The sequence below is a fragment of the Oncorhynchus keta genome, chromosome 20 (assembly GCF_023373465.1).
Source record: "Oncorhynchus keta strain PuntledgeMale-10-30-2019 chromosome 20, Oket_V2, whole genome shotgun sequence".
Taxonomy (NCBI): Eukaryota; Metazoa; Chordata; class Actinopteri; order Salmoniformes; family Salmonidae; genus Oncorhynchus; species Oncorhynchus keta.
Window position 1 is genome coordinate 38187228 of NC_068440.1, and position 13456 is coordinate 38200683.

General features: G+C 45.8%; 1 protein-coding gene across 1 annotated transcript in view; it reads left to right on the forward strand.

The window, feature by feature from the left end:
- The window catches only part of LOC127909989 (gamma-aminobutyric acid type B receptor subunit 1-like), a 187901-nt gene that overhangs the window by 143103 nt on the left and 31342 nt on the right, over positions 1-13456 (forward strand). Inside the window, exons 14-15 of the mRNA XM_052472833.1 lie at positions 2754-2848; positions 4384-4510. Coding sequence (XP_052328793.1) covers positions 2754-2848; positions 4384-4510 — 222 coding nt within the window. The remainder of the gene's footprint in view (positions 1-2753; positions 2849-4383; positions 4511-13456) is intronic.

Sequence of the window (13456 nt, forward strand, 5' to 3'; positions counted from 1 at the left end):
GCAAATGAGCGATAGAAAACCGATCGGGCAAATGTCACCATTCTGATTTTTTTTGTGTGGGCGCCCCTATGCCGCCCCCTAATTCAGGTTACCGCGGCTGCCCATGTCACCTATACTTAAATCCTATACCTAATTCCTATACCTAAATCCTATACCTAATTCCTATACCTAAATCCTATACCTAATTCCTATACCTAAATCCTATACCTAATTCCTATACTTAAATCCTATACCTAATTCCTATACCTAAATCCTATACCTAATTCCTATACCTAAATCCTATACCTAATTCCTATACCTAAATCCTATACCTAATTCCTATACCTAAATCCACCACTGAGTCAGACAGTTGATTCTCTAGTCTACACATCACTGTGGAGGTACAGTGGGGCAAAATAGTATTTAGTCAGCCACCAATTGTGCAAGTTCTCCCACTTAAAAAGATGAGAGAGGCCTGTAATTTTCATCATAGGTACACTTCAACTATGACAGACAAAATGAGGGGGAAAAATCCAGAAAATCACATTGTAGGATTTTTAATGAATTTATTTGCAAATTATGGTGGAAAATTAAGTATTTGGTCACCTACAAACAAGCAAGATTTCTGGCTCTCACAGACCTGTAACTTCTTCTTTAAGAGGCTCCTCTGTCCTCCACTCATTACCTGTATTAATGGCACCTGTTTGGACTTGTTATCAGTATAAAAGACACCTGTCCACAACCTCAAACAGTCACACTCCAAACTCCACTATGGCCAAGACCAAAGAGCTGTCAAAGGACACCAGAAACAAAATTGTAGACCTGCACCAGGCTGGGAAGACTGAATCTGCAATAGGTAAGCAGCTTGGTTTGAAGAAATCAACTGTGGGAGCAATTATTAGGAAATGGAAGACATACAAGACCACTGATAATCTCCCTCGATCTGGAGCTCCACACAAGATCTCACCCTGTGGGGTCAAAATGATCACAAGAGCGGTGAGCAAAATACCCAGAACCACACGGGGGACCTAGTGAATGACCTGCAGAGAGCTGGGACCAAAGTAACAAAGCCTACCATCAGTAACAACTCCTGCAGTGCCAGACGTGTCCCCCTGCTTAAGCCAGTACATGTCCAGTCCCGTCTGAAGTTTGCTAGAGAGCATTTGGATGATCCAGAAGAAGATTGGGAGAATGTCATATGGTCAGATGAAACCAAAATATAACTTTTTGGTAAAAACTCAACTCGTCGTGTTTGGAGGACAAAGAATGCTGAGTTGCATCCAAAGAACACCATACCTACTGTGAAGCATGGGGGTGGAAACATCATGCTTTGGGGCTGTTTTTCTGCAAAGGGACCAGGACGACTGATCCGTGTAAAGGAAAGAATGAATGGGGCCATGTATCGTGAGATTTTGAGTGAAAACCTCCTTCCATCAGCAAGGGCATTGAAGATTAAACGTGGCTGGGTCTTTCAGCATGACAATGATCCCAAACACACCGCCCAAGGCAAAGAAGGAGTGGCTTCGTAAGCATTTCATGGTCCTTCTGTAGCTCAGTTGGTAGAGCATGGCGCTTGTAACGCCAGGGTAGTGGGTTCGATTCCCGGGACCACCCATACGTAGAATGTATGCACACATGACTGTAAGTCGCTTTGGATAAAAGCGTCTGCTAAATGGCATATATTATTATTATTATAAGGTCCTGGAGTGGCCTAGCCAGTCTCCAGATCTCAAACCCATAGAAAATCCTTGGAGGGAGTTGAAAGTCTGTGTTGCCCAGCAACAGCCCCAAAACATCACTGCTCTAGAGAGAGGAGAGGAGAGAGGAGGAGGAGATCTGCATGGATGAATGGGCCAAAATACCAGCAACAGTGTGTGAAAACCTTGTGAAGACTTACAGAAAACGTTTGACCTCTGCCATTGCCAACAAAGGGTATATAACAAAGTATTGAGATAAACTTTTGTTATTGATCAAATACTTATTTTCCACCATAATTTGCAAATAAATTCATTAAAAATCCTACAATGTGATTTTTGGGATTTTTTTTTCTCATTTTGTCTGTCATAGTTGAAGTGTACCTATGATGAAAATTACCTGCCTCTCTCATCTTTTTTAAGTGGGAGAACTTGCACAATTGGTGGCTGACTAAATACTTTTTTGCCCCACTGTATGAGTCATGACTCCCCCCCGTCTCTTCTCATCTCCTCACTTCTCTTCTCTTTCTCTCTCTCTTTCAGTCCTCCTCTCTCTCTCTCTCTCTCTCTCTCTCTCTCTCTCTCTCTCTCTCTCTCTCTCTCTCTCTGTCTCTTTCTGTCCTCTCTTCTCTCGTCTCTCTCTCTCTCTGTCTCTTTCTGTCCTCTCTTCTCTCGTCTCTCTCTCTCTGTCTCTTTCTGTCCTCTCTTCTCTCGTCTCTCTCTCTGTCTCTTTCTGTCCTCTCTTCTCTTTCTCTCTCTCTTTCAGTCCTCCTCTCTCTCTCTCTCTCTCTCTCTCTCTTTCTCTGTCTCTCTCTGTCCTCTCTTCTCTCGTCTCTCTCTGTCTCTTTCCGTCCTCTCTTTTCTTCTCTCGCCTCTCCCCTTCCTGTTTGTTTTCAGAGCTGCATCACTATTGGTTAACTCCAGACTATGAAGGAATAAACAAAACAAATTGTGAATCTTTCAAAATCATTATGAAATATAATGTGTACATGGATATAGTGCAGATAACATTATTATTCCTCTGTTCTGTTTTAGTGCAGAAGCCTTGAGATCACGTTATTCCTCTGTTTGTCTGAGTAGAAGTTTGTGAGAGAGGCCCCTAAAGGAGATCTGGATGTTCTGATCCAACCTCTGCTGGAACACTGCAGCTCAGACAAGATGAATACTTGGCTTGGTAAGGAGATGGGAAGGGAGGAAGGGAGGAAGGGAGGGAGGGGGAGGGAGGAGGGAGAGAGAGAGAGAGAGAGAGAGAGAGAGAGGGGGCTTGGTAAGGAAAAGGGAGGGAGAGAGGGTGGAGGGGAGGATGGGGAGGGAGAGAAAGAAAGGAATGGAAGGAGGCTTGATAAGGAGAGAGGGAGGGAGGGAGAGAGAGAGGGAGGAAGGGAGAGAGAGGATTAGAGAGAGGGAGGAAGGGAGAGAGAGGAATGGAGGGAGGCTTGGTAAGGAGAGAGAGAGAGATGAAGGGAGAGAGAGGGAAGAAGGGATGCTTGGTAAGGAGAGAGGGAGGATTGGTAAGGAGAGAGGGAGGCTTGTTAAGGAGAGAGGGAGACTTGCTAAGGAGAGAGGGAGGGAGGCTTGGTAAGATGAGAGGGAGACTTGGTAAGGAGAGAGGGAGACTTGGTAAGGAGAGAGGGAGGCTTGGTAAGGAGAGAGGGAGGGAGGCTTGGTAAGGAGAGAGGGAGGCTTGTTAAGGAGAGAGGGAGGCTTGGTAAGGAGAGAGGGAGGGAGGCTTGGTAAGGAGAGAGGGAGGGAGGCTTGGTAAGGAGAGAGGGAGACTTGGTAAGGAGAGAGGGAGGCTTGGTAAGGAGAGAGGGAGGCTTGGTAAGGAGAGAGTGAGACTTGGTAAGGAGAGAGGGAGACTTGGTAGGTAAGGAGAGAGGGAGGGAGGCTTGGTAAGGAGAGAGGGAGACTTGGTAAGGAGAGAGGGAGGCTTGGTAAGGAGAGAGGGAGACTTGGTAAGGAGAGAGGGAGGCTTGGTAAGGAGAGAGGGAGACTTGATAAGGAGAGAGGGAGGCTTGGTAAGGAGAGAGGGAGGCTTGGTAAGGAGAGAGGGAGGCTTGGTAAGGAGAGAGGGAGGCCTGAGTCTGGAGCTACTGCCGGTGAACACTAAAAACCTAGTTCTCTCTGTCTCTCTGTCTCTCTGTCTCTCTCTCTCTCTCTCTCTCTCTGTCTCTCTCTCTCTGTCTCTCTCTCTCTGTCTCTCTCTCTCTCTCTCTCTCTCTCTCTCTCTCTCTCTCTCTCTCTCTCTGTCTCTCTGTCTCTCTCTCTCTCTCTCTCTCTCTGTCTCTCTCTGTCTCTCTCTCTCTGTCTCTCTCTGTCTCTCTCTCTCTCTCTCTCTGTCTCTCTCTCTCTCTGTCTCTCTGTCTCTCTGTCTCTCTGTCTCTCTGTGTCTCTCTCTCTCTCTCTCTGTCTCTCTCTGTCTCTCTGTCTCTCTGTCTCTCTGTCTCTCTGTCTCTCTCTGTCTCTCTCTCTCTCTCTCTCTCTGTCTCTCTGTCTCTCTGTCTCTCTGTCTCTCTCTGTCTCTCTCTGTCTCTCTCTGTCTCTCTCTGTCTCTCTCTCTGTCTCTCTGTCTCTCTGTCTCTCTGTCTCTCTGTCTCTCTCTGTCTCTCTCTCTCTCTCTCTCTCTCTCTCTCTCTCTCTGTCTCTCCTCTCTCTCTGTCTCCCTCTCTCTCTCTCTCTCTCTCTCTCTCTCTCTCTCTCTCTCTCTCTCTCTGGTGTATGGTTATAAGGGCTTGCTGCTGCTCCTGGGGATTTTCTTGGCTTATGAGACCAAGTCAATATCTACAGAGAAGATCAATGACCACCGCGCTGTGGGCATGGCCATCTACAACGTCTCCGTAAGTATTTCTGTATGTGTGCGTGCGCTGTAGTCATGAGCAGTATTTCTGTGTGTGTGTGTGTGTGTGTGTGTGTGTGTGTGTGTGTGTGTGTGTGCTGTAGGCATGGTATTTCTGTTACATTTATTTAGTATTGAGTCATTTGTATGACACAGAGCTGAACTACACTGTTTTTTTGGAACAAGATACATTCAAGAGGTGTAATTTGTATTTTCAAATTAATATCAAATCAATATCATTTTTTTTTTATAGCGGTTCACAATTTTGTGGCCCCCTTGCATTGGTTTCTGATGGCACTATGGTGTGATAAGAGCGTCCCCTAAATGAACTAAATATTATAGTATATGTAAAAATTAACAATTGCAAAGCATGCTGAGTATTATTCTAATGAGCTCCTCCCTGAAACAAAGCCAAAAATAATACCCAGTGTGCTTTGCAGTTCATTTTCACATGCTGTATGTGACTCCTTTCAGAAAACTAGATTTCATTTCTTCTTAGTTTTTGCCTTCTGGAACATGTGAACTTTCAACTGTCAATGCAACAACTGTCGATAGATATACAGTTGAAGTCTGAAGTTTAGCCAAATACATTTAAACTCTGTTTTTCACAATTCTGCCCCTGAGCAAAGCAGTTAACCCACTGTTCCCCAGGCGTCGTGGATGTTGATTAAGGCAGCCCCACGCATCTGTCTGATTCTGTCTGATTCAGATGGGTTGGGTTAAATGCAAAAGACATGGTTGAATATATTCAGTTGAACAACTGACTAGGTATCCCCCTTTCCCTAGCTTCTGTATACCACCCCTACCTTGTCACAACACGACTAATTGGCTCAAGGAAAGAAATGTAATAAATGTACTTTTTAACAATGCACACCTGTTAATTGAAATGCATTCCAGGTAACTACCTCATGAAGCTGGTTGAGAGAATACAAAGCTGTCATCAAGGCAAAGGGTCGCTACTTTGAATAATCTAAAATCTATTTTGATTTGTTTAACACTTTTTTGGTTACTACAAGAGTCGGGAAATTACAACATTTCTCCCCCCAATGTCGCGTTAATGCAATTCCACAGAATACACAACATGTGCAGCAACAGATTGGCAGTAAACAAAATAGCACATGATCCAAACAGGCTGTTGGATGGATGCCTTTTAGTCTAGCATATTTACCTCTAGAATATTTACTTCACACAAAGTCGCCATAAATTCAAAGTACACAGCATAATTGACACTGCCGGACTGCACACGCAGGGCAGGCACCCCTGCAGGGATTTTGGGCTCCATGAAAAGATATCACATTGGGCCCCACCACCACAGGCCACACCAACCCTGCACAATTGCCTGTAACCACACACCACCAGAACCCAATCGACCAGTTCACAGCTTTAAATAACTCTACCTTTAACCACACACCTCCAGAACCCAATCGACCAGTTCACAGCTTTAAATAACTCTACCTTTAACCACACACCTCCAGAACCCAATCGACCCGTTCACAGCTTTAAATAACTCTACCTTTAACCACACACCTCCAGAACCCAATCGACCAGTTCACAGCTTTAAATAACTCTACCTTTAACCACACACCTCCAGAACCCAATCGACCAGTTCACAGCTTTAAATAACTCTACCTTTAACCACACACCTCCAGAACCCAATCGACCAGTTCACAGCTTTAAATAACTCTACCTTTAACCACACACCTCCAGAACCCAATCGACCCGTTCACAGCTTTAAATAACTCTACCTTTAACCACACACCTCCAGAACCCAATCGACCAGTTCACAGCTTTAAATAACTCTACCTTTTGCACCACACACCTCCAGAACCCAATTTACCAGTTCACAGCTTTAAATAACTCTACCTTTAACCACACACCTCCAGAACCCAATCGACCAGTTCACAGCTTTAAATAACTCTACCTTTAACCACACACCTCAGAACCCAATCGGGACCAGTTCACAGCTTTAAATAACTCTACCTTTAACCACACACCTCCAGAACCCAAACAAAATAGTTCACAGCTTTAAATAACTATACTACCTTTAACCACACACCTCCAGAACCCAATCCTGATGATGGCGCCAGACCAGTTATAACAAACAAAATAGGCAAAGATTTTTGAAGTATACATAACAAACTAGTTCACAGCTTTTTGCAGGCTTTCAACTCTCTTGTAGTTCAATATTTACTGTAGGATATTTCCTGACAGTGAGCTGTGATGATATAACGCTGTGTAGACATTCATGCAACAGTCTGCATACAGTGGAATTCACTATTCGATGCAAGACTGATACCCTCTACAAGAAATGTGCTAAATGCCATCTTTTACAGTCTAAATCTCATTTTAATGGTCAAATTCTTGAATGGGAAAATTCTCTTAACATTGATGAATAACTTAAAAATAAATATAACTTAAATATACATTAACATTATCATCTATAGAATGTTATAACAAACAAAATAGTAAAATCAGCAGAAGATTTTTTAAACTAAGGTATACATAACAAACTAGACAATAAGCAGCTGTAAAAAAGGAAATGAAAAGGCCTGATGATGGCGCCAGAGGAAAGGTCAAGAGGTCACCAAATCAATAGGTTTCTTCCACTTGGGGTCTTGATTGTGCACAACACATTTTATGGTAAATCCAGCCATTACTTTGAGATATATCCTGTTCTCAGTCTTGTTCTCAGCCTGTGGGCATCATGTGTAGTGATCCAGTATCCACAGCCATTAAACAGTTATCACTGGGCCTCGCTCAGCCTTTACTCACCAAGAGCCCAGCGCTGAGCCTTCTTACTAGCAAAGTCCCTGATCAAGTCTTTGAAGTCCAGCTTTCTAGTTAACAGACTTTCAAGGGGACAGCAAGACTGTGAATCCTTTCCAGGGACATCGTCAAATAGTTTTTAAAATCAGTTTTAGCTTTTACTGGAAAACTCTCTCGCCACCAGGAACAGTCACAGGCAGTGTGCAAAATATACGTAAAGCAATGCACACTTCTCCCAAAATGCTTTGCAGCTGCATCTTAGGAGGGGACAGAGTCAGCATATACAGTGTCCAGGTGTCAGGAGACCAAGAGGGGACAGGTTAGGAGGGGAAAGAGGGGACAGGTTAGGAGGGGACAGAGGGGACAGGTTAGGAGGGGACAGAGTCAGCATATACAGTGTCCAGGTATCAGGAGACCAAGAGGGGACAGGTTAGGAGGGGACAGGTTAGGAGGGGACAGAGGCAGCATATACAGTGTCCAGGTATCAGGAGACCAAGAGGGGACAGGTTAGGAGGGGAAAGAGGGGACAGGTTAGGAGGGGACAGAGGCAGCATATACAGTGTCCAGGTGTCTTACTTCCTTTTGAACCTCAGGTGTAAGATCTCTGGAATACTTCATGATCAGTGGTTGGCACACAGAAGGGACTTTATCCTCACTAATCTGCCCAACTTTCAGAACAGCGGGAAATTCTTCTACAAGTTTTGCAGTTGTATGGAACCTAGTGCCCAAGTAACTTATGATGTCCATAGCAGTAAAAAAAACACTGTGTTCCAAAACACCTTTTCCTCTGGCGGCTGTGTTCCTCGATAAATTGAAAATTGAGGTGCATCATCCATTTGTGTAGCGATCAGTGTTGCCTCAGACAGGAGAGACTCCCATCCATCTCTAAGAGACGGCATCTCTTCTTTCAAGACTCTGATATTGGCTGCCTTCTGTGTCTAGTGAGATTTGTCCTGACTGGAGAATCACATTCCTGTCCACAATGCATTGCAGTACCTGCAATTATGCCAACTGACATGTCATTCAACACAATGCTGCTCACCTCCTTCAGTTGGGAGACAGGGCTGGTTCAGGGGTATGGTGAGACAGGGCTGGTTCAGGGGTATGGAGAGACAGGACTGGTTCAGGGGTATGGTGATGGGGAGACTGGGCTTGTTCAGGGGGATGGGGTGACAGGGCTGGTTCAGGGGGATGGGGAGACAGGGCTGGTTCAGGGGGATGGGGAGACAGGGCTGGTTCATTGGGGTATGGGGAGACAGGGCTGGTTCAGGGGGATGGGGAGACAGGGCTGGTTCAGGGGGATGGGGAGACAGGGCTGGTTCAGGGGATGGGGATGGGGAGACAGGGCTGGTTCAGGGGATGGGGAGACAGGGCTGGTTCAGGGGTATGGGGAGACAGGGCTGGTTCAGGGGGATGGAGAGACAGGACTGGTTCAGGGGTATGGGGATGGGGAGACAGGGCTGGTTCAGGGGGATGGGGAGACAGGGCTGGTTCAGGGGTGGGGATGGGTAGACAGGGCTGGTTCAGGGGGATGGGAGACAGGGCTGGTTCAGGGGGATGGGGAGACAGGGCTGGTTCAGGGGGATGGGGAGACAGGGCTGGTTCAGGGGGATGGGGAGACAGGGCTGGTTCAGGGGGATGTGGAGACAGGGCTGGTTCAGGGGGATGGGGAGACAGGGCTGGTTCAGGGGGATGGGGAGACAGGGCTGGTTCAGGGGGATGGGGAGACAGGGCTGGTTCAGGGGGATGGGGAGACAGGGCTGGTTCAGGGGGATGTGGAGACAGGGCTGGTTCAGGGGGATGGGGAGACAGGGCTGGTTCAGGGGGACAGGGCTGGTTCAGGGGATGGGGAGACAGGGCTGGTTCAGGGGGATGTGGAGACAGGGCTGGTTCAGGGGGATGGGGAGACAGGGCTGGTTCAGGGGGATGGGGAGACAGGGCTGGTTCAGGGGGATGAGGAGACAGGGCTGGTTCAGGGGGATGGGAGACAGGGCTGGTTCAGGGGGATGTGGAGACAGGGCTGGTTCAGGGGGATGTGGAGACAGGGCTGGTTCAGGGGGATGGGGAGACAGGACTGGTTCAGGGGATGGGGAGACAGGGCTGGTTCAGGGGATGGGGAGACAGGGCTGGTTCAGGGGTATGGGGAGACAGTGCTGGTTCAGGGGGATGGGGAGACAGGGCTGGTTCAGGGGGATGGGGAGACAGGGCTGGTTCAGGGGTATGGGGATGAGGAGACAGGGCTGGTTCAGGGGGATGGGGAGACAGGGCTGGTTCAGGGGGATGGGGAGACAGGGCTGGTTCAGGGCGATGGGGAGACAGGGCTGGTTCAGGGCGATGGGGAGACAGGGCTGGTGAGCCTGAAGCTGTATCTGTTGGGCACCAGACAGGGACAGGGACAACTGATTTACTATGAATAGCTTGTTAAAAGTTTGCCTGCATTGATTAAATGTCGGCTAAATGAGGAGTGAAATGTACATAGTTGTTATTATTTACACTTTTCTGTGAAAATATTAAGTAACTAATGTTAGGGAAGCAAAAGTAACCTATTTCACTATGGACTAAGCTAACAGGTTCATTTACACCACTCACGGACAACACCCACCTTCCTTTGTGAAACATTGGGTGACAAACTGTTGCCCTTTCTGTTCTCTCTTCGGTCTTTCTCTTCTTTCTTTTCGTTTTTTCGAAGCCAGATTTGGGCTCTTTACTTTTTTTGTTGTTGCTGCCAAAAACAAGAAAATAAAAAGAAACCGTTAGTTGTATTAGTGCATTATAAATAAAATATTATATTAATGAATCGTCCTAACTTTCCCCTCTGTACACAATACTTCCGAATGCTGTTCAGAGTTCTCATCAGAATTGAAAGTTCGATCCCAGATTGACCGAGGAAACGGACATTGGCCCTAGAAAAATCGTGGAGAGAGAACAACTCACTTTAGTTATTATGATCAACGGAATGATGAACATATTGGAATAAATACAACTAATGCAATTGAAGGCGTATATCAAATTCTTGCTTTTATACTGAAACTCCCAAATTCATAACCCACCGTTATTTTTAAACTAATTTAAAGCATAAATCACGTGTGATCACCTAGATTATAATTTCAGTAGGACTACCGGTTTGATTGTGACAGCGCCGCCGTGCTGTTTTGAGACCAGCGTCGAGGAATCATCTACTGTAGATAAATCAATCAATCAATGTCAGATCTTTATTTTCACTGAATCTCTGTTTGGATATTTGGTAACAATTCGGCTGGGGAAATATTAGCTAATGATCATCTGTATTCTAGTCTGCTAATATATTAATAAGTGATCAGAACATTTTGATAGCATGTTATGAAAGTGGATTTGGCAGTTCACTCGCGAAGTAGCCTGTCCTACTTCCGACCAATAGCATGTGATTTGACTGATAATCAATCAATGTGATTTTGTTTCACTGAATCAGTCTGTATGTTTTTGTCAATTGATCTCTGTCTGGACAAGTGCAAATGGCAGCTCATTTATTAGTTTGCTCATCTATCACCAGATCAGAAACATTTAATATAAAATAAAATATATAGCGTTTAACACTGTAGCGTAAACCAATAGTATTATGTATCTATTGACTCTCCTAGTTACCTTATATAGAGCCTAGGATATTTTCCTATATTCCCAATCTCACCGAAACCCACAATCCAGACTCATTTGATTCTGTAATCCCATAGGTTGCATTATTAAAGCACGTCTCACCTGCATGTAAAAATACCTCCCGACCACTTCTCTGGTCCAGAGCAAGCAGAATTATACGCCTACTTGTAGCTGAGGTTGCAGAATTATACGCCTACTTGTAGCTGAGGTTGCAGAATTATACGCCTACTTGTAGCTGAGGTTGCAGAATTATACGCCTACTTGTAGCTGAGGTTGCAGAATTATACGCCTACTTGTAGCTGAGGTTGCAGAATTATACGCCTACTTGTAGCTGAGGTTGCAGAATCATACGCCTACTTGTAGCTGAGGTTGCAGAATCATACGCCTACTTGTAGCTGAGGTTGCAGAATCATACGCCTACTTGTAGCTGAGGTTGCAGAATCATACGCCTACTTGTAGCTGAGGTTGCAGAATCATACGCCTACTTGTAGCTGAGGTTGCAGAATCATACGCCTACTTGTAGCTGAGGTTGCAGAATCATAGCCTACTTGTAGCTGAGGTTGCAGAATCATTACTTGTAGCTGAGGTTGCAGAATCATACGCCTACTTGTAGCTGAGGTTGCAGAATTATACGCCTACTTGTAGCTGAGGTTGCAGAATTATACGCCTACTTGTAGCTGAGGTTGCAGAATTATACGCCTACTTGTAGCTGAGGTTGCAGAATCATACGCCTACTTGTGCTGAGGTTGCAGAATTATACGCCTACTTGTAGCTGAGGTTGCAGAATTATACGCCTACTTGTAGCTGAGGTTGCAGAATCATACGCCTACTTGTAGCTGAGGTTGCAGAATCATACGCCTACTTGTAGCTGAGGTTGCAAAATCCTACGCCTACTTGTAGCTGAGGTTGCAGAATTATACGCCTACTTGTAGCTGAGGTTGCAGAATTATACGCCTACTTGTAGCTGAGGTTGCAGAATCATACGCCTACTTGTAGCTGAGGTTGCAGAATCATACGCCTACTTGTAGCTGAGGTTGCAAAATCCTACGCCTACTTGTAGCTGAGGTTGCAGAATCCTACTTCTACTTGTAGCTGAGGTTGCAGAATCCTACACCTAATTGTAGCTGAGGTTGCAAAATCCTACGCCTACTTGTAGCTGAGGTTGCAGAATCATACGCCTACTTGTAGCTGAGGTTGCAGAATCCTACGGCTACTTGTAGCTGAGGTTGCAGAAACATACGCCTACTTGTGCTGAGGTTGCAGAATCATACGCCTACTTGTAGCTGAGGTTGCAAAATCCTACGCCTACTTGTAGCTGAGGTTGCAGAATCATACGCCTACTTGTAGCTGAGGTTGCAGAATCATATGCCTACTTGTGCTGAGGTTGCAGAATCATACACCTACTTGTGCTGAGGTTGCAGAATCATACACCTACTTGTGCTGAGGTTGCACAATCATACACCTACTTGTGCTGAGGTTGCAGAATCATACGACTACTTGTGCTGAGGTTGCAGAATCCTACGCCTACTTGTGCTGAGGTTGCAGAATCATACGCCTACTTGTGCTGAGGTTGCAGAATCCTACGCCTACTTGTAGCTGAGGTTGCAGAATCCTACGCCTACTTGTATCTGAGGTTGCAGAATCCTACGCCTACTTGTGCTGAGGTTGCAGAATCATACGCCTACTTGTAGCTGAGGTTGCAGAATCATACGCCTACTTGTAGCTGAGGTTGCAGAATCATACGCCTACTTGTAGCTGAGGTTGCAGAATCATACGCCTACTTGTAGCTGAGGTTGCAGAATCATACGCCTACTTGTAGCTGAGGTTGCAGAATCATACGCCTACTTGTAGCTGAGGTTGCAGAATTATACGCCTACTTGTAGCTGAGGTTGCAGAATCATACGGCTACTTGTAGCTGAGGTTGCAGAATCCTACGCCTACTTGTAGCTGAGGTTGCAGAATCCTACGCCTACTTGTAGCTGAGGTTGCAGAATCCTACGCCTACTTGTAGCTGAGGTTGCAGAATCATACGCCTACTTGTAGCTGAGGTTGCAGAATCATACGCCTACTTGTAGCTGAGGTTGCAGAATCATACGCCTACTTGTGCTGAGGTTGCAGAATCATACACCTACTTGTGCTGAGGTTGCAGAATCATACACCTACTTGTGCTGAGGTTGCAGAATCATACACCTACTTGTGCTAAGGTTGCAGAATCATACGCCTACTTGTGCTGAGGTTTCAGAATCCTACGCCTACTTGTGCTGAGGTTGCAGAATCATACGCCTACTTACATTTACATTTAAGTCATTTAGCAGACGCTCTTATCCAGAGCGACTTACTACTTGTGCTGAGGTTGCAGAATCCTACGCCTACTTGTAGCTGAGGTTGCAGAATCCTACGCCTACTTGTATCTGAGGTTGCAGAATCCTACGCCTACTTGTGCTGAGGTTGCAGAATCATATGCCTACTTGTAGCTGAGGTTGCAGAATCCTACGCCTACTTGTAGCTGAGGTTGCAGAATCCTACGCCTACTTGTAGCTGAGGTTGCAGA